The sequence below is a fragment of the Pseudochaenichthys georgianus genome, chromosome 8 (genome assembly GCF_902827115.2).
Source record: "Pseudochaenichthys georgianus chromosome 8, fPseGeo1.2, whole genome shotgun sequence".
NCBI lineage: Eukaryota > Metazoa > Chordata > Actinopteri > Perciformes > Channichthyidae > Pseudochaenichthys > Pseudochaenichthys georgianus.
In genome coordinates, this window is record NC_047510.2 from 28,419,259 (window position 1) to 28,441,713 (window position 22,455).

Below are 22,455 nucleotides of genomic sequence, written 5' to 3' on the forward strand. Positions count from 1 at the left end.
GATCAACTAGTAATCATTTCAAACCACGGTTATTTGCAGCTTGATGGACACTTTAATATGTATTGGACCAATAAGATATACATTATTGTTGTATCTGCTTTTCATCAAATATTCCTTAAATCGAAAATACTTCACTCAAGACACTGCCAAACATTTTTTATACGATACAAGGGCTTTTATACTATTGAATTTACTTTTTAAATTGACAAAAAGCGAATGTGACGCAATACTTTTTTTGTGTTCCTGGATGACGTGACGATCTGGCATTCACTCTTGTTAGCACCTTGGTTGTCTTGACATCAATAAATGCAAAATTCAAAGTCAGACAGCGTTGCTTTTCAATATATTCTGAAGGTGTGGCTTTCTAACTCTCTTTTTAACGGCACATATTGCAACCAACATGTGATGTCACGTCCTTTTCATACCATTTCAAGACCTTATGAAAACACACACACCAACACATCAGCTGTGCTCACAGATGAAGCTATATTAAGTCAATTGTACTGGGTTTTTTGTATGATAGATTAAAAACTCAGACTGACCAGTGTTTTCATTACTTCCGTCCTAAAGACTAGGCTTGCATTTGTTCTGCGCAGTGACATCTGCTCCCTCTCCAGAGGGAACAAAAGCAGCACTGGTAGTTAAACCAAGTTTTATTGTTTTTTTCCTGAGTGCCAGAGTAAGCGATCCACCAGGAACACATGGATGACTTTTCTGACTTTGTTGCCCTGCCCAAATCTCCCAAAAATCTGTCATATGAACTCTGTGGGATTCAATTCAAAAGTGGAGCCCTTTCATCCTCCCTATCCTAACATCTATTGCTGCCCAGTTTCTGCCAGGTTCTTGTTATGGTGTTTAAGTCAGCATATGCTCCTAGGATCCTAAATCTACAGCATTAAACTCTACCCCAGCATAAATGTCCGCTCAACACCCTGCCTTCTTCAATCTTTGATTTTCAGCCTCTCTCTGAAACACTCTTCATTAAATATAGTGTATCTCGTGATCAATCATTCAGGCAGCATGGGAGTTTAAATTAATTGTAAAGATCAGAACGCCTATAAAGAATTGACAGACGCAACAAAAGGTACTAAACCTTGACGCTTAACATGTTAACTGCAGAAAATATAAATTGTGTGTGCAAATACTGTGTTTTCCCAATGTTGGCATCGTGTTTTCATTCAGTTTTTTTCAGCATGATGAAACGGACAGAAAACACAGGTGGCAAGTTCCAAGATGGCTAATTTACACTGCTCACCGCACACACACGTTTTACAAGCGTTTGTGTATTTTACATCCGATGACGTATTTTTCGTGCTAAGCAACGTGACTTCCTGCTGACTGTTGAGTATCATGAGCTACTCTTGTCCACTAACAAGGGATATTTGGTTCAGCTTTTCAAAATCAAATTGGATATTTTTTCAAAAAAGGCTGATCTGGCACCGATGTTATGGCCTAAATCAGATATCATAAAACATACAGTTGTCCCCAAAACAAAAAATGTTGTAATATGGCTCTTTGAGACTTTTATCGTTATTGAATTGGTCATAAGAGTAATTGTGAGTGTATGAGTTATGTATTGAGTTCATTTGGCGTCATGTGTCCTGCAATTACAAATATGGCCACTGCTCAATATCATCTTGCAGCCCAGTTTCTCTTTTATTGTTTTACCCAGTTTCTCTTTTATTGTTTTACCCACTGTTTGCAGCACCCCAAAGTGTAGTGGAAATCCCGAAATACAATCTGCTCAACCCAACAGACATGAATTAACCTCAGGGGAAATAAAGGCTAAAGATCTATACACTTCTTTTTTTTTACTGAAAAAATATAGACACAATTGATCTCTCTTAACTCCCTGTTTGTATACAGTAGAGTTTTTCATACAGAAGCACTTAGTCGCCTATGGCTACAAATTCAAGAACATAATAGAATAAATAATAACATAAAATAATAATAATAATAATAATAATGACGTTTCCTTGTGTTTCTGTGGCATACTCCCACAGAGGGTATGGGCTAATACATGTTTCATTCCATCTCCATTATCTTCTGCTGACTGCATGGTGATGCATGAAACACAGCGGGGCGTGCGCGCCCGGCTTGGCTCTTCCTGGCTTTTTTTTCGCGCGTGTGTGTCTCCTACTGTGCGTTACGTTCCTATAGACGGGCCGTCCACGTCACGTGTCAGGACTCCCGTGTCCTGGGCCAAGTTTCTCTGTGTCAGATCATCCACGGAGCTTCAGCACGGCTCGACCCTGGCGCGCATCTCCGCTCCACGCTGCGTAAAACAACACCTCGGCGAGGATGGACGGATGGATGGCTGCATGGATGTGGATAGCAAATGAAGACCGCTTCAAGTGATTCTTTCATTACTTCCAGTGATTTTTCTTTTTCTTTTTTACAACGTCTTTCGGATTACCTTTTTGATCTGTGAAAAGCAAAAGAAGTGAGGAGATTTGCAGAGAGGAAAGAAAGAAAGGAAAGGGAAGCTCCGGGTTGCTGGGAAAGGCTGGGTGCGCTAGAAACACGGAAAGTCACGGATCATGCTTATGGGAACTTCCGATTCCGTCTCGATAAGGTATTTTTAAATCATAAACTTTTCCTCTTTACCTTTTAATGTTTTAATTGCCATCGAGTCCAGGATTGAGTCCACTTTTTAATGGCGAAAAAACAAAAACACAGGTGATGGGCGCTCCATTCTCTTTTCATTTCCTTTGACACCATTTGAAACGCGTAAGTACTTTTCAACAGCTATCCTAATTACTGCATGTTTCACATGTTCCCTCCTTTTTGTCATACACTCCCTGCCTCAAGCCTCAGATGCGCTTCTCTCTCATAACGGCAAACAATGGACAACAAAGCCCATTAAAAAATAAATAAATAAAACCGTAAAAGATAAAAGTCTGTTAGCTGGATTATGGTGACTAATGTTTCCTGCTCGATGTTATTGTACTTATTATAATAATCAGGATTAGTGTGGCATTTATTGTGTTTTTTTTTCTTTTTGCGCATTCCCTGCCCACCATTGCGTGGTGTGGGCTAAAAACCTCCGGTAGACCAGAGACAGAGCGGTCCATCTGTTCAATCACATAGCAACAGGAAGAGCGAGGGAGAGGGAAAACAGATCCCCAGTATTCCCATTATATCACAATATAATTATGCATTGACAGTTTATTACTTTATTGCTATGGATACATAAATGTGTTTCTAACTATGTTGGCACTGAAACAGCAGATCTTTGTTGCTGAACGCTCAGTTTACTGTATTTATTAATTGTTTATATAATCAGACAATATTTATTAGATGTTCTAAAAAAAGAATCATAGTGTTGTATTTTCTATCTCAGCTAGTTCATTTTAAGAAAAAGCCTGGAGAGATGTTTGATATGAAAGCTTATGAAAAGCTTCAAAAGGTTAGTTAACCAATATTGATAATCTGTGTGTCGAGTTATTGGACGCAAGTACTTTTGCCGCTGAGGGATTAAAGGAGAAATGAGAGTGTTTATTTGGCTCATTATGCGCCTCCAATTTCTCTTTGCTAAGTTGATCTCTCTCTTCCACCCTCCTTCTTTTTTCCGTCACTGTTTCTCTGCATTTCTGCAAATGTTCTTTCCTATTCTCCGTCTCTCCCTGTCTCATCACATTGTTGTCCTTCTTTCCACCCCTCCCACTGCCCACCTCTATCTAACCCCTCTCCCTCTGACCCCCTCTTCAGAGTGGCTCTGCCTGATGCTCTATCATGACTGATGGCGAGGGGAGAGTGCGCTTTCAGTTCGCAGAGAGCCCGGAGGGGCAGGTGCGGGAGGGGGTTCAGGAGGAGGTGAGGCTCGCCATACCTTCGGCCTACAGGAACGACCCCCCTGGTCATGATGCTGACCCCGGAGGAGGCCACGATGAGCAAGAGGAGGACGAGGAGGAGGTGGATACGAGGAGGAGTCGGACAGGTCGTGGCGATGGAGCGGAATGGAGTCCTGAGGTGCAGGAGGACCAGGAACCGGAGCTGGAAGTTGGACCAAGATTGGGAGTTCGCATTAGGACTCCTATTCGAGATCCAGACTGTGTCTCCGAGGAGGAGGAAGTGCAGCCGTACCCCGTCCTGGCCCCCGTGGCCTTCCTCTGTCTAAAGCAAACAACAAGGCCTCGCAACTGGTGTCTTCGTGTCGTCTGTAACCCATATCCTTTCACATGCTGGAAACCTAAATCTGTCCGACGCCTGGTAAGACCAAATATGTCCTCACTCCCCAATGTGTGAGCATTGCCAAGCTGACACATTTCCCTTGAATACGAGGTATGTGATTCACATGCTTTTAAGTGCAAACATGATGCTGTTGCAAGCCTTTCTATGTGTTCCCACGAGACTAAACAATCACCAGCAGCAGGCGCCACACTGGTGGAATCCATCTGCTCATTTGTCCAATCAGTATGGATGAATCTCTGCCATTGTTTGGGCCTATGAGATGAGCAGTGTTGTGTGGCTCTATGAATGGTCTTTCTTCTTGCAGTTGTCTTGAGCTTGTCTTCATTGGGAAAGTCAATGCTCTGAGTTTCTCTCCTGCGCTGGCTTGAGATTTGGATGGTTTATATTTTAGACTTGTGTACTGATAGTGCTTCTCTGTATGGCGGATAATTCCGGTGATTTAGCCATTGACTTGGTCAAACCACATTGGTACAAAAGAAAGTGTTTCCAGAGGCCATTGACAGAACTTTGAAAAGTACAGTCACATTTAGTAACATATTTGTACTCATTATGTATATCTTTTCAGCTGTCGTACATTTTACTAAGCAATGTTTCTGGTTTGACTTTCATCCTTGTTGTTATAGTTTACCTTGGTTTATCTTCATTGGGGATTTAAAGTGCTTGATAGCATCACTCAAGTTGTTTTGGGATACATTTCAAAGATGATTCAAAGTTATTCGGCCAATGTGTTTGAAATCCCCCTTTTATTAATCACCGTGTGCAGATGAAATACTATCTTTGAGCTGACAGTATCCCTCTCTCACATTTTCTGGCTGCCATTTGTGCCATAAATCATTCATTTTATAATAAGAATGTCGAAATATTCCAAGTTAAATCAGCTTTTTATGTCTGTTTGAGTGTCTATTATCCCTCAGCTGCACATCCCGCCTGCATAATTTTCATCTGTGGGATGTTTTAACACACCGGGGCAAAAGAACAGAATGTGCATCCAAATCTAAGCTCTATGAAAATAATTTGAAGATGAACCACTGCAATATTCTTTCAATCCTGATGCAGCAAAGTGGGCGGTGTAAAAAAACGAAACGAGGACCTGCGTCATATTTATTTCCTGAGTACATTCCTTTGTACCTGGAGTCAAATCTGCAGGGTGCCAAGTATAACAAAAACAATTATAACATCTTCTTCCTCAGACCTTTGCTTTGTCTTCAGGATGCTTGCAGGCTATATCTGTTGAGTGACTGCACCAGGACTGCATGATGTTTTTAGAAGTGGCAGCTGGGAGTTGTAAGGGTGCATCTTTTGGAGGAGGATCTTGACAAGGTGTTTGAGGTAGATACCGTAGATAGGTAGACACACCTTTAGATACACGTGTGGATGTTTTATGAGCACAGAGCTGGAAATCTGCTCAAGGAAACGGAGTTGTGGATTCAAATTGACAGTTGGACGTGGGTCGAACCAACGTCGATCGTTCCAAATTGGTAAATGTGTGTTTTTCCAACTCTCCTTCAGGACTCTGGGAATAAGTGCTACGTGGCTTGGGTGAACTGCCATTTATATCAGGATAGCATTATTAATATCTGCATCTCCAATATGAAAATAGCATCTCAGTCATCATGTTCTGCCACGCCCCATGCAACCCCCAATGGGGAAATAGTAATTGATCATAGACCAATTGTGTTTTTTACTTCACCTTTCCTGTCTGTTATTACCCTTATCTTTCTATCTCCATGCCCCTTGTAAAAGGTATGTGTTCTGTTATACGTTTGAAGCCTGAACCTCACCAATGAGTTATCAAAGTATTCCCTACTGAACCATTATACATCTGTTTTCACAGATTGAATAGAAGTCTCCTGGATGTGTAACCTGACATTTAATGTGTTGATAGTTTGGTGTATTTAAGGTTTGATTTGAGGCCTTGAGGAAAGTCCTAATAGTTATACAGACCTTCTCAAAACTGGCACACTTGGACGCACACTACCATACATCCTCTACTCCATCAGGTGTCCCTGAGCGATACAAAGCATCTATAAGGTCTCTGTTTTGCGGCCGGCTACCACAACACACTCCTAGGGAATTTCCCTTTGGGGATCAATATCAAAGTATCCGTACTGACGCTCAAGTACCAAGTCACGGGGATGAAAGGCATGTTATTCTCTCTCGCATATCGCTGCTTGGTGTGGTTAATGGTGGATACCCCTGCAGTTTGAGCAGTTGCGTCTTAAATTGGTGAGAAAAGAAAATAGAATTGGCAGACCTGCGCAGGCATTTTGGAAATCCCACAAGTGCACATCTTGTTGGCTGTTTCCTTTAATGGCTGGGATTCTGGCCAAGCCTATTTCCTCTTATGCTGGTGCTGACACAAGGACTGAAGGTGTGTTTAGATATTTCAAAGCTAGGAGAATACTGTTATTGCTGTTTTTGAACCGGTTTTTCACATTATTTGAGAGTAGAGCAGAGACAATTAAAACTAAGGTCCAGGCTGTTTTGGCAGATGTTAATGTTGCATTACATGATGTCTGTTTTTGTTCAAAGCTCTGTGGCTGCTGAAGTAAGTTCCTAATAGCACATCCTGCCTGACGTATAGTCCTGATCATATTTCTGATGTACTGCTGATTGTTGTTTGGTGACAGCGACTGTAGGACTGTTTGTTCCAAGACAGCATGGCTAATACATGACACACACACATGCTCCACATTGCATTATTGTTTAAACTTGAACCGGGTTGAGCTGATTTGACTGGACAGCTCTCGGTGTTTTTGTTCCTCCGTGCACTGCGAGTGTGTGAGTGTGTGTGCGGGACCCACTGTGTAAGCATTGCAGAGTTGGTGGTCCACAGTGGGCTATGTAAATATTATTCCAAGCGTAAATTCTCTGCCACTCATCCACACAAAAGGTATGCAGACATAGGTTGAATTGTGCGTTTGGAGAGACAAAGAGATAAAGTAGGTTTTTATTGCCATACATTATGCTAACATGATATTAAACGCTCAAAGAGTTAGGGTTGTTTTATGTAAAATTGAGATTCCTAGCATGACTAATCTAGATTTTTTGAACATGTGACAAAAAAACAGCTCAATAGTTGCATACAATTACAGCGTTTATCCTTTATTATGTTTATTATGCTCATCATCATTGATCCACTGGCCTGTTCTCTTGTCATGCACATAAACATTTAAGGAAAATGCATCTGTGTGCAAGCTGATTACAGCAGCGAGCTATTGATTGTTTTATTTACTGCTTTGCTTTTGACTCTGCCGCCATTCCACACAATATCAAGATGAGACTTTCATAGATTCTTTGTATTGCTGCTCACTTTAAAAAAGGCTTAAAGACAGATGACCACTTTCAAATTAGAGCCAAAATATTTCCCAACGTTTTTGAGGGTCCATGTTTGTTTAGATACCTAGATGTGTTCAAGGTCGTTAGTTGCTGAATAGTGACCCTTTTTTAGTGTTGAAGACATCTTTGCTCCTCTTGGATGTTAGATTTTTTTATACATCATAGGTTTTCAAACATTAACTAGCAAGAAAGGGTCTGGGAACAAGGTTTCAATCTTTGAAAGTGTAGGGCGGAAAAACAATGAGTTGAGTTGGTGTTTGCGGAAAGGTTCTTGAAAGTAACTTTTATCAAATGAAAATGTAGTCTCAGTCCCTCTGGGTTTTGAACATGCGTTATCCAAATCTCATGAAGGATATACACATAATGTTTGACTTGGTGGTGTGCCCTTCATTTTTGTGAAGATCTTAAAACTGAAACAATTAATTCATTTGTTCACCAAATTCGCCATACTCTTAACAAATATTGCACCAGTTGCGATTTAAAGAGGACCAATTATGCAAAATCCACTTGTTCATGTCTTTTCTACATCAACATGTGTCCCCTCTGTGTAAAGAGATTCTGGAAGTTTCAGGAAAAAAGATTCTCTCTCTTTTTGTCCTGATCCATTTATATAAAAACCTGTCTGAAAATGAGCTGATCAGATTTTGTCCACTTTATGATGTCATTACGATTTTTTGTCTTCTGTAACCATTAGCCAATCAGCAACCAAGGTAACCCCCCCCACACCTTATCACCTGAATCTCCTCCTAGAGCACCATTGAGTTCTTGTTAACCAAATCTCTCTCAGAGGGGCGTGGGGAGGGGCTCTTTATTTTCATCTAAAGTAACAGACAGAGAATCAGCACTTTTGAAACAGGGCTAAAACAGAGGGGATTATGGGTAATGCTGCAACGACCTGTTTGGTATTTGGAGCCAAACATTTCTGAGACATGTTTTTTATATAACTGAGACCTATAATATATTGATGAAAAACAGTATAATAGGGGACCATTAAAGGAATGGTCCACTCATTAGATAATTAATCAAAACTTCAGTATTTAGTGAAACGTTATGTTTAAACCATACCCTGAAGAAATCAGCGATATTCTCCGGTAAATAATGATTTTATAGCTCTTTTTTATCAAGACCTGTATATTCCGTCTGGCCGCCGCCATGTTTGCCATTTTCAGTAGTCACGTGATGGTCGTGACGTCATCCATGCGTTCACTTTGTCAACACACGGAAACATGGTGGGGTATTTCAGTTCGGACTCGTCAGCAGAGGAACAAGTTTTGACCAATGTCAAGAGATTGGATGGGGGAATTCAGCCATACATATCAGTATGACAATACGACACCCACTGTCCTTAGACCCTCACATCGTACAAGGAAAAACTTCCGAAGAAAACCCACAGTTTAAAGGGAACATGGGAGAAACCTCAGGGAGAGCAACAGAGGAGGGATCCCTCTCCCAGGACGGACAGACGTGCAATAGATGCCGTGTGTAAATTGAAAAGATAATACATTTGCAACATAGGTAGTCCAAATGTTTGGAAATGTATGTGTGTATAATGGGAAGATGATATAAGATACTATATGTATGCATGTAGTACCACCCTTGCTAGCGATTCCCTCTCTAGTTTAGCATACTCAGCTTCGTTGTCCCTGGCCATAGAATCACGATTTTATGGGGCCGGAAAAACTGGGGGGAAATACACACTAGCCGGTACTACGCTATGTGGAAAGGCCACCAAAAACTGTCCTGGCCTGGACGTTAAAACGGGGCTAGCCGCTGCAATGGAAATGCGCTATAACATACCTTATTCTTACTCCGAGCACTACTTCTGCTCCTCCGTCGCTTCACACTTGCAGAGGGCGATTTCTCAACTGGCCGAACTGGTGTCCTGGTCGGTGATGACACCAGAAAGACCGATGGTACTGCATCTCCATTGAGTAATGGTTGTTCTTTAAATCCCATGTTATGTTTGATCATACTCTCAGAGTAGTCGTCCGGAAATGTGAAATGTTCGCTGCATACATGAGCCTGTAAATCTCTCGGTTCGGGCCGGCCACATTTCGCTAGCCACTGCCTCTGAATGTACTTCTTACGCTTACCTTTTGGCAACAGATGGAACTAAGCATTCCGTGGATTGTTCCTATCCGAATTATGGCAATATTTCGCGATACAGTGAGGCATATTTGAAGAGAGAAACTACAGTAAATAACATGGAGATCAACGTGTCTTCGAAAACCAAACGCATGGATTACGTCACGTCCGGGAAATGGCGGCGCCCACAGTGTTGATGTTATTTCGGTATATAATCAGTTTAAAATCACTGATAATGTCATCGGATTAAAAAAAAAAAGAGAGAGACTGGCAGAGACTGGTCTGTTTTATCGGATGATAATTTTTAAAAAATGAGTGTCATGAGCATACCATTCCTTTAAGACATTGCAGGAGGCTGTGTTGCGATTTCCAAACAATTTTGATAAATTTGACAGCCCTAGGCTGCGTCTCACTTCGGTTATTTTTAATTTCCTCGCTCCTCGGTCTCTGTCTCACTGGAAGTTGATTTGTCTGCGCCATCTTGAGTAGCGTCCCAGTGGCCTTATTTGTGCCGGAGGACCGAGAATCGAGGAGCGATAACGGAGGAGCGATAATCGAGGAACCACCAGACCATCCTCCGGTGAAATCCTCAGAAACTCGCCCCGCCCCCTTGCTGTGTATCGCTCACTGATTGGTTGATGCAGCACATGCACTGATCTGATGCTTCTTGACATGAGAGCAGTTTAACAGCAGAGTGAAGAAAACACATGAACCTCACGGGAGTCCCTCCTCAGTTTATACTGTGTTTTGTTTCAATTAATATATAATTTAGTTACAAATATGTGATATATCTGAACAACAAAGTGGACAAAAATCTTTTTATTCATTTATTGGAAGCATTTTCATGATCGCTTTTTTAATTTTACATTTTCATTTATTGTCATTTCCATTCAGTCATTAAGTTCTATTTAAAATGTTAATTTGCTACATATCCAAACAAACCAATGAATGTTAATCTAACTGGGTTTTGATAAATAACATATCTCTTTTTCTTCTTTCAATTATTTTATTTCTATTGTGCACTCTAATCAATATTAATCAAACTTGTTCATTTATAAATTTTAAGAAAGACGTTTATCTTTTTCGAAAATGAGTTCTTCTTTTATTTATTTGGGTCTACGACAGATGATACAAATGTTTATGTCATATCTGTACTAACAGAGGCAACGGGGACAGAGCTGGCTGCTGTCAGACGATCAGCTGTGCGGAGTCATCACAAACGGACGTCGCTTCACGTGACGCCCCGGAGGAAAGGACGTCCCATTGCTATTAAAACTCATTTCCCTGCTTCTCGTAGTTTCCTTGCGTCTCTCCATGCTTCCGACTAAACGCAGGGAAAGGAAGGATTCCATTTAACCGAAGTGAGATGCAGCCATAGTCCTGAAACCGGCTGTGTGCGCTCCTTTAAGAGTATCCCAAGCAGGAATCTCTCCAGTAGATAATGTAGTGCAGTCAATTACACCTGCATCGACTTGTTCAGCACTAACACCGCCTGCGACACTATCACTGATTGTAAGGTGTCACTGGTTAGATGGTAATAATTTGATACACAGTGATTGGATCAGATTCTGGGGGCCAGACAAGGTTAATCCATTACAGACAAGTGGATTCATCATGCTATCGGTCTCTATTAGTCATCCTATACTCTAAACACGGTGAGAGCCACTCTTGCTTTTCGTTCCTAAATGGATACAGATGGAGCCGGGCTATGGACACATTTTTATTTTTTTATATTTACCACACATACAGAGAACAACCTTTTTGTGATTAGAGGCACTTGTTAATGATATTCACCTTCAGATGAAGAGTTTGGATCAATTCATTCCACCTAATTTAAGCAGGAAAACATTGTGAGGGACCCCATTTAAAACAATCAAACACCTATTTGTCTATTCCAGGTTATGGCGCATTGAGCCAGCTGTGTACAATTGGAGAGAGAATAAAGCCGACTGGGAGGGGGGGGGGGGGTAAACATTCAAAGTTAGAATCTCCAGCATGAAGAATCTCATTAAAACATAGCCTGGATGAGTGTTTCGGATGATAAGAGGCCTGACTGTTTGCTGCGGGGGGAACAGCAGTGATAAAATGGCCCCTAATAAACTCTGTCTCCGGGGCATAACGTTTGAATGGTCCCCTTCCTCCAACTCCCACAGAGATGTCAATTCTAAGGTCTCATTCCATGTGTTTGTACTGTGTGTTTGTGTGTGTGTGTGTGTGTGTGTGTGTGTGTGTGTGTGTGTGTGTGTGTGTGTGTGTGAGTTAAAATGATTTCTTCGCAGCCGTGTGAGGGATAAAGAGATTTAGCCTTGATGACAGCAGGTTGTCCTTCTTTCGCTGCCACTCAGACTGGCATTCTGTAATGTGTGTGTGTGTGTGTGTGTGTGTGTGTGTGTGTGTGTGTGTGTGTGTGTGTGTGTGTGTGTGTGTGTGTGTGTGTGTGTGTGTGTGTGTGTGTGTGTGTGTGTGTGTGTGTGTGTGTGTGTTTTCCAACACACCCAGATAGGCTTCTTTGCATCTCTCCATCTTTTTCAGTCTCAGTGCTGGTTTCGCTCTCTTGATATTGAGCTGTGTGTGTGTACTTTGAAATGCAAAGGTATTTGTGTGTGTGTGTGTGTGTGTGTGTGTGTGTGTGTGTGTGTGTGTGTGTGTGTGTGTGTTTGATGACCCAATACATTTGGCCTGTGCTCAGGATTACAGCAAATTGGAGGTCATGAGGTGTGTATCACTGCACAGACAGAGGGATCCTGTCTCTCTGACGTATAACGTTTTGGAAATCCCTGCACATTCCTCACAGTGTGTGTGTGTGTGTGTGTGTGTGTGTGTGTGTGTGTGTGTGTGTGTGTGTGTGTGTGTGTGTGTGTGTGTGTGTGTGTGTGTGTGTGTGTGTGTGTGTGTGTGTGTGTGTGTGTGTGTGTGTGTGTGTGTGTGTGTGTTCATCTGTGAGTCTGTGTTCCGTTATTGAAGGAGGAAACTTTCAGCAATGACATGTTATCACTCAAATGCCATGCATCAGACATGGCAGTGATATTACAAAAATATTAAAACAATTGTAACAACTGTAAATTATTAAAATGCAAAACTACATGCATTTGTAATTCCATGTAAAGTCACAAAAAAAACAACATGGTGGAAACAGCTGAGCTTCATTTAAGACCTGCAAGTTATGCGTAGCTTTCAAAATATAATTCATCTGAAAATCCACTTTACGGTGCAATTTACAACGGCCTGTTCTTTTAACCGCAGCACAGTTGAATGCCAACTGTCAATTAGTACAGCTGGAGGTGAATGCTTGTTCAAACACATAATTTACTTATGACAGTTTTTTGTTTTGCCAATAACAGGCTTTCATGTGGGAACCATTGTCATTCAGCTGTTAGTTTTTGTTAAACGAAACAAAGGGTTTGTGGAAGACATGTCTAAGATATGATTTTGATTATGCTAAGTTATCAAAAAAGCATTCTTTTGTTACCAAAACTCAAAAACGGGCAAGCTTTGTGCATATGTGCGCATGATATACAGTAAGGTGTGTGTGTTGTTGGATTACTTCCAGTACAGTAGGATCTTTGTTTATCCTCAGGCTCATTGTTTACAGACTCTCAAAATGATCTGGAACTAATAGCACTGACTTTCATGTGCGTAAACGCAGGGAGTACAGTGTGTATGTGTGTACTCGACAGATGCATGTGTGTGTGCATTCCCACACTGAGCATGTGTTTATGCAGTGACCCTCTCCTGCCTCAGGCTCTGAGTGGATGACTCTACAAAGCACTCCAGAGTGTGTGTGTCTCCAACTTGGTGTGTAGGTGCCGAAAGCTTGTGGCTGTTAAATTAAGATCGACATTTGCTGTGGTTCGACACAAGAAGATTGATACCCCTCTCTGAAAGCTGCTGCTAGTAGCTAGTTAGCTTAGCATAAAGGTCTGAAAGAAACACCGAGCACCTAGCTGTTATTATAAATATTTTAGTTTTTAAATTATTGCACATTTTTACTTTCAAATACATATTGTATTCTAAAATAAGTTCTGGTTCTGATTAAGAGAAAACATTGTGGCCATAACTACAGTGGGATGCGTAGGAAGACATTACCTCATCATCAGCGTGCTTCATAAAGCGTCCTGCCAGCCAAAGGTTGTGGTTCATCAGAACATACTGATGAATCTGATTGGTCAAAGGTTAAAGGTAAATCTGAGTGAAGCTACTGGTGTTCAGGGTCAGAGGGTTAATCTGTTAAGGGTTAGTCAATCGAGTTCTTGAACATCCCCCTGCTGTTTCAAAACAGTAAAACAAGTAACTTCTGCCCTTGAGTTGTATAGAGTGGCGAAGTCACGCCCATCTACTTCCGCCCCATGGGACCTTATTTCGGAAAAAATTATGTATTGAAGTCAATGGAGAGAGAAAGATTATCTTTCGATCCGTTTGAATTGTGCCACGAATTACACTTATGATGTTTGTCAATCTTAAAAAATCATTTCCATGTCATGAAAAATACGCAACTAGAAAGACTACAAGTCCCAGAGTCGCGTAAGTGATGTCATTAACGTTACACATTACTCACCGACACCTTGTAAAGCCGGTCCCGCATGCTGGCTCTTACGGAACCGACTAACGAGTTCTCAACATGCCCAGACTTGTAGTGATTTTCACCTCTTTTAATACTTTTCGCCTCATTCTGAAAGAAAGAAGTGAAATGTGCCAACGTGACGGCCATCTTGGTGTTGGTGACGTGTGGGAGACCAGAGATGTAGTTCATTGAGTGGTTCACAAAAAAAATGTGTTACTTCACAGTTTTACGACGCATTTAAAACAAATTGACTTGCAAAATTATCTTTTAAATTGACAAACATCATATGTGTAATTTGTGGCACAATTCAAACGGGTTCGAAAGATAATCTTTCTCTCTCCATTGACTTCAATACATACTTTTTCCTAAATAATGTCCCATGGAGGTCCCCCGGAAAGGGAGGGACTTCGCCTCTCTATGGGTGTTTAACTATGCCTATACATACAGACATCTATTTATGTAACCTATTCTATCAGTTTTTTGGCTATCATTCTTTTGTATTATTTCATCTCTTCTTTGTATGGAACATTTAAGTGTCATATTAGTGTTATTATTTTAGTTAAGTTAGGTTTTGTTTTGAAGGCAGCTTCAGGCACTTGGGGATTTGGCTATTTATTAGAGACAGGTGGAGTGGTTAGTCCCAGGAGAGGCATATCTTTTTTTACAAGATCAAGAGAGGATGTTAAAGCCATGTTTCTTTGTAGCCTACTGTTTGATTGTTAAAGGGAGAGAACAAATTAAACTGTGAAAATGGAGGACAATGGAGCTACCTGGTGCCTCAGCAGCAGTTTGAGTTTGTTTTTTGTTTTGTTTGCTTTTGCCGCTAGAGTTCTGAATGTCTAATTCCCTACACACTGCGTGTCTCTACGCCGTCGGAGAGCTGCAGACAGACGAGTGCTACCTCTGTGACACACGCTGCCGCCAGACGTTTCTTTTCACCTGCCAGTACCCTGATACTATCAGACAATCCATGAATAGCTTCTCCGCCTTTTCACTGTACGTCTCCGCTCTTGTCCAACATTTTATTCCGATGTGTGATATCAAACCAAAACAGTGAAGGCAGATGGGAATTGATTTATAGTATAGAGAAGAAGGATAAACACAGCAGACTGCCTGCCCAGTCTGTGTCTCTCTGTCAGAGAGCTGTCAGTCACGTGGCAATGCCTAGCTGATTGGCACTCCTTTACTGTGGGAGGGCTTTTTGGCAGTTGTTGCCATGGCTACGCATCATGTTGATGATGGTGTAGTGTTTGCTGTGTTTTCATCATCCAAAACCTGCCCTGTCTCTCATTATGGAAATCCATACTAGAAATATGTCCGTTTCTTTCACATGAGACTCAGATAAATGACAGGATGCAAGTGTTTGTGAGTGAGGGTAGCAGGTGGTGGGAAATCAGACACAGGGCAAACATTTTGGAGAGGAGACGGAGAGACACAGATGGATGGATGACACTGAAGAAATGGTGGAAACAAATGAAGTTGTGGATAGAAACAGACAGGTGAGGTTTAAGAGAGAGAAAAGGGAGTACAATAGCAGGATGTTAGAAAAATGGGAGCTTAAAGTCGAGACAAGAGAAAAGGGAAAAAAATGTGATGAAAGAGATAAATGTGAGAACCGGGACCGAGAGAGGAGATGATGAAAGAGCAGAGCAGCACAAGGCGGGAACTGAAAGGGACAGACATTGATAATTTGAATCCAATCTGTTCTGCGAGCCGTGTGTACTTTGCTCCGGTCCGACTGTTGGACAAAGTGTTCAGCCAATCACGTGTGTGAGTGATGAGCGGACACCTCTGTACTTTCTCCGGCCCTTTCTTTCTAGTTGACGGTTGCTGCAGTGAAGATGCAGCGGCTTCCTCGTCCTCAAAACACAGCAACTCTCTCACCCCACCCTCCCCGCTCTCCAAAAAAGCTGCTGCTGAATAATGTGTGCTCTTTTCTTTGTTTCTCTTTCTCCTCCTTTGTCTCTTCTTGCTGCTTCAAACGTGCGCAAGTCTTGAGTGCAAATGCACCAAGGCACTTTTTTTCACCGTACTGCAGTATGAAATATGCATTTGCACTCACTCGCACTAGACTAAAGGGGTCTTTTTATTTGATAATGAGACCACTCGCGGAAATTAATTGGCGGGGTGTTTTTCTTTCTCTCATCATTACTGTCAGTGTCTCAGTATTTTGCATTGGCCGACTCCCAGGCTGTATTGATTTACGAGGCACGACTGTGTGTGTGTTTGTACGAGATGTTCTGGAGGTCAAGGGATAGATCTGAAGGCGAGTAGAGATCACTGAGCAGTGGATTTACTCTGGTGATAAATTAGGGCCGTAGAGTCGGAGATCAAGCAGGTATAGTTGAAATATGAAGTGGCCACAGTGACCAACCACACACACACACTTACACCCTTTAGGATCCTCAAGGCGTGACAAATATCCCAAGAAAAGGTGGTCATGTATTTATATTTATAGTGGCGGAGCTGGGAGGGTGAGGTCGAGCGGGGGTTCCTCAGGGAGCGTGCATTGGCCCGCGTCAGATTATCATCAGATCCTTGCTTCTTCCTTATGTAACATCTTTACGATTGCTTAGTATTCAGTTATGTTTTTAGGTCAGATTGCCCTGTTGCATTTCCAGTAACTGCCGTAACTAACGAGCTTTTTGTTGTTGTTTGGGTGTGTGTTTGTCCTGCATGTGTGTCTTTGTGTTCCCGCTGTTCTCCCAGAGTCAAGCTCCACATGAATAACACAGCAGCCCTCGTCTTGCCGCTGATCACATTACTGTCTGATAGATGGTTGGAATGACAGGAAATCACACATACTAATAAAAAGAGAGAGAGAGAGCTCGACCATTTGTAATGGCCTACTTTGTATGGACAGCTTTTTATCACACACTAATGTTTCGGAGGCCCCATTCTGCATAAGCACAGATGCACATTATTTCCCACAGACAAACACTTACAGACGATGATCGAACCAGCTAGTTATTGAGGGTGTACCTATGTTAGGAAATGGTTGGGAGTGCATGCATGGATGCGCTCACGTATGAGGATGCACATCCGTGTGTGCAGTAGTATGAAAGAGTAATGCAGAGAGGGATGCATAAATAAAATATCTGGGAAACCCATCAGCATAGCACTACGTTGTCATGGCAATGCACAGTGTGAGTGAGAAAGAGAGATCGAGATCACATCACTGCAATGTTTTAGCATGTGTATGTAACTTTGTTTAGGCACAGACCTCCTTCAGTACTAAGTAAGCACGAACGGCCACAGTTTCTACTTTTGCCGCAAATGATGTCACCTGAATACGCTGCAAAGCAAAAAAAGGAATATCTATGAACTAATAATACTCTACGTACTGTGAAATGTTTACATGCTTTAATGTTCGAAAAGGTGTACGGTCTAATTCAGTTATCAAGCACTTTATAGTTATGTTATGCTTTTACTGTAATATTAAATACGAGGAGTAAACGTGTATTTCTAAGGCTGCATCTTTTGCCAAATGTGTGGCTTCTCACTTGTTAATTGTCCTTCCATGTGTGTGTGTTTGTGTGTGAGTATAATAGATAAGAGATGCTTTTACAGCAGTAGAATAGAATTGGTCACACATGCAGAGCACATAGCACACACAGTGAAATGTGCTCTCTGCTTTTAACACATCCCAGAGTCTAGTACTAGGAGCAGTGGGCAGCTATTGTACAGCGCCCGGGGAGCAATGAGAGTGGGGGGGGGTGTCCGGTGCCTTGCTCAAGGGCACCACGGCAGGGCAGGAGGTGAACTGCGACCTCTCCAAGTAGCAGTCCACACTCCATATTTAGGTCTGGTCGGGGACTTGAACCGGCGACCCTACGGCTCACAGTCCCCTACTGACTGAGCCGCTGCCGGACAATGTATAATGGATACAGCGTGATACTGCATCTCCGTAGAGACGTACAAACTGCAGCCTCTCCTCTCCTTTTCTCTTCCTCTCTCCACTCTGTAGCACATGTCTCTGCTTTGTCTAGTGTGTGTGTGTGTGTGTCTTAAAGAGAGAGAGAGAGAGAGAGAGAGAGAGAGAGAGAGAGAGAGAGAGAGAGCGATGGACAGTGTGCATTAGTGTGTGGAAGTGATGTGTGGAGAAAAGAGTTCACAGCAGCCTAGTTCTACGATGATCGAAGGTTGTCGGTGAACATAATTGGCGGGTAAATGTAAAGTGGATGTGCGGAGTTTGTTGGAAGCAGCCTCATGCAGCACACGTTTACGTTAACATTTGAGTGTGTCTGTGTTAGAGAGGCGAGGTAGAGGCAGAAGTCCAGGACGGTGGGATTCTCTCGTAGAATAAGCCTCTTACTAAGAACTCTACCTGGTTACTAGGCAACAGAATGGCACCGCTGCGCATTAGAGAATTGGGGAGGGGGTTGGTTTAGATGTGTGAGAGTGTCCATGTTCATGTGCTGAGTCAATAACTCTATTATTTATGAGTGCTATATAGAGAGAGCATGTGTGGGTAGGGGAAATAAGGGGTAAAGTAGTGTGTATTTCAGTGTGTGTGTGTGAGATGTACACACTGTATATGTTATACACCGAAAGTAACACATCAAAGGATTTAGCCGCTTTTGCAGTAGCTAAAAAGGCAATAAGATGTTTATTGCATCACAGAGCAGTGGCTTTCTAATCGGGTCGCTTTGAGAGGCTGAACTCCCTTATAAATAACCTCAGCACCCACCATAACCCCATAAAACGAAGAAAAAGATGGAGGGCTAAGTTTATAGCGGCCATGCTCAATCCTAGACTGCTGCTCATATCAGATGTTTCTTTGGTTGACTTCCTTCCTATGCGTTGGAGTGTATAACCCACACCAAATTGAACTGACAGTGAACCAAGAAGACGTCACATCTGCTTGTTTGGACGCTCGATTGAATCAAAGCAAAGACATGTCATGCTCCCAATTTCTCTTACTCTGGTCTTATAAAACACTGCAGGGACTCTCTGCTCCTTTTGAGCTGCAGCGTGAACAGAGTCACACGAGGAGAGAGTTCACGAGGGTACAATATTCAAATGTAAAAAGTTATAATCCCTCTTTCAGTCGAGGCTTCAGTTGGGCCATTACAGCTGACTGGCTTCAGTGTCAACGTTCTACACGCTGACCCGGATGTTAATCAAACTGTCAAAATGGGGAATCATGCTGCTAATGTAAAAGTGCAGGCCTTAACATTGTTAGATTTCAGGAGGGAACTGGTATGAATGTGGGATTGTTGGCATTTAATTCATGGGCACTACTGGTATCTTTCCATTGTTTCATTTCATTTGTGAGGGTCCTTTAAAGGTAGGGTAGTTTCAGAAACCAGCTCGAGATACACTTTTTGTTATATTCCATGGAATGCTCTTAACATCCCGATAGCAATGAATATCTTAAGTGCTTTGACAAAAAATCCATACAAAAATGTCATCTGTAGAAGCCGTAATACTGTAAAAAGTACAACCTACGTACAACCTACCTGCCTGTCAGCCTCCCATCGGGGTACAAACTTCTCTCGTGCCCTCATTGGTCATGTGCGCGTTCGTGTGTGTTGGAGGAGGGGCTCTATAAGGAAGTGGCATATTTTCTCCGGTTGTGTATTTTCAAATTCTCGCGATCTCGAGCCGGTTTCTCAAACGTACTTACCCCACCTTTAATGTAGATACATTTACACAATTAGTGAACAGGAAGAGATTTCAGACACAGCCCTTGTCTCATCCTTTGTTAAATGCTTTTTAAATTCAACTCAGTGCATGGCTTTGCCAGTTTGAATGTCTACTTCCTATTAAAACAGTAAAAGGATTGCATGTGAAGGAATTTAAGTACACATCTGCTCGAAGACTAATCCTTGCTACGATGCTTTGAGTGAAGCACTGACTGAAATATAGCCACAGTTTATTCAAAGGTAAATGTTGAATCTGTTTTGAACCAGAAGGAAGACAGTTCGATTCAACTAAATAAATTAACTGCTCTCCCTGTAAATGATTTATTGTTGTCTTGATTGAACTTTGCATTGTTTGTCTATCTCATAAAGGTTACGCACACACACAGACACACATACAGGCAATGGCTCACTGCAGACGGATTCATCTTCCACAGACAGCGCAAATGATCATTAATTATCTCTTAGAGGATGCAGCCTTATCAAAAACTGTTGTTGTTTGCTGCTCTGTGTGTGTGTGTGTGTGTGTGTGTGTGTGTGTGTGTGTGTGTGTGTGTGTGTGTGTGTGTGTGTGTGTGTGTGTGTGTGTGTGTGTGTGTGTGTGTGTGTGTGTGTGTGTGTGTGTGTGTGTGTACAACACTGCTGTTTAACGTCCATTAGTCTGTAATGAAGGAACGCTGGTTCTCTGTCTACCTTCTAATGGACATCTATTATCACAGTTCAAAACACAAATGGAAACGGCACCACACACACACACACACACACACACACACACACACACACACACACACACACACACACACACACACACACACACACACACACACACACACACACACACACACACACACACACACACACACACACACACACACACACACACATACACACACACACACACACACACACACACACACACACACACACACACACACACACACACACACACACACACACTGCATTTTCCTAGACACACATGTGTGTGAGATATGAGGGCAACATGAAGCAGCTGACCCAGCTGAAGTGCAGGAGGTCTGCTGCGTGTTAAACAGCCTGAATTTAGCTGAAGTGGCTATATAATGGTGCAGTTATATACTTGTCTGGAGAGGGAAGAGCCATACGTCACAGAACAAAACGCTGCTTCACCGACAATAGAGCCAACTGTCAGCAGAGCGCTCATAATGCTGCACTTATAAAATAGATCAATTTGAGGAACAACATTGCATAACACTTTCACGCATATCTTTTCAACAGCGGGGAAACAAATATGGTTTGAAGATGCACTGCATGTATTCAGGTTTTAGTTAACTTATGCTAAATCACTCAGTCAAACTACCCATCTACAGTTACGACTATTATTTTGATAACTTAGAATGGTAGGAACCATACAATGGTGTGTTTCCACATGATATTTGAATCTACTTAAAGCTCTTTGATCAGGGCGAGGTGGGGTGCAGAGCCTTGCGGTGAAACAGCTCTATACGTTTATTTTCTGACGACCCCTGCTAGTTTGCGCAGCTTCATACAGCTGTCATGTGATTTCAAGCGCTCCTTGTCTCTGGGTGAAATGTACATAATGATTATTTATTTACACAGTAGACTGTGTAATACCTATAATCATAATTGTCACACTTATAATTAAAGGAACGTCTAGCTGTAGAGATATCAAAAGTAAACTTGAGAGTCGGCGAGGATTCTTGGCAAAACATCCCATAATTCTGAGTGTGCTTCGATTTATGATCTAAAACCTCCTGCGTGGATGAGAACTATGCACATCTTTATATTATGTTTTTCTGTAGCTGTGTCATCACTTCTGTATTCACCGCTGCCTCTCTGTTCTTTGATAAATGTGCAGGTCAGAGGTCGCTGACATAAGCAATAGCAGCCATAAAAACCTAGCTGGAAGCCTGAGGGAAATTAAGCTGTCACACAGAGACCCTGACATGCTCTTTAATATGTTTGAGTACCTCTTTTCCCTTTGTTCACACCTAAGCTTCTCTATTGGTAGCTTACACGTCCTAATTCCCAGCTGGGGATCAATAAAGCTGAGGTTTCTGTATCATTTTTTAACTTTAGTGAGGTTTAAAATCAATTTCATGCAAGTGGTAAATATCACAATTTTGCTGTGAACTCTTTTATGTCTGGCGCTCTCTGGTGTGAAGGAAACAGGAGAGGAATCCCACTATGACGGCATTCAGAGCTGGAGACGTGACTAAAAACCGGCTGATAAACTCAGTTTGGTGCAGTTTTAAAGCACCCCCGTGTATTCAGAGAGTGCTTCACTCAACATTGGAGCTGTGTGGGCTCGGGAAGGAACGAATATGGTGTGGGTTTCTTTCTCCATCCATTACGGTGCATTCCCCAAGTAAAACCTCACGCAGTGGGAAGCAGAATGTAGAATGACTAGACCTCGGATTGTAAGAGTCTACAGTTTGCACACAGCTAATTGGGCATCATCGGTTTCCCATCAGCCATTGAGAGACGCATTGGACAGAGTGAAATGCCAAACCATCTGGAAAAGCATTATTCAGACAGTGTAACCTGCAATTAACCTAGCTAGGAGAACCATTTGGGGTTTCACCTTTAAAAAAACAAATACATTTAGAGCGGCAGTAGCTTGCCGATGTTGTG

General features: G+C 42.1%; 1 protein-coding gene across 1 annotated transcript in view; it reads left to right on the forward strand.

The window, feature by feature from the left end:
* Window positions 1-2,200: 2,200 nt before the first annotated feature.
* LOC117451728 (voltage-dependent T-type calcium channel subunit alpha-1H-like) overlaps window positions 2,201-22,455 on the forward strand; it is a 101,311-nt gene continuing 81,056 nt past the window's right edge. Inside the window, exons 1-2 of the mRNA XM_071203896.1 lie at window positions 2,201-2,575; window positions 3,712-4,212. Coding sequence (XP_071059997.1) covers window positions 3,736-4,212 — 477 coding nt within the window. The 5' untranslated portion in view covers window positions 2,201-2,575; window positions 3,712-3,735. The remainder of the gene's footprint in view (window positions 2,576-3,711; window positions 4,213-22,455) is intronic.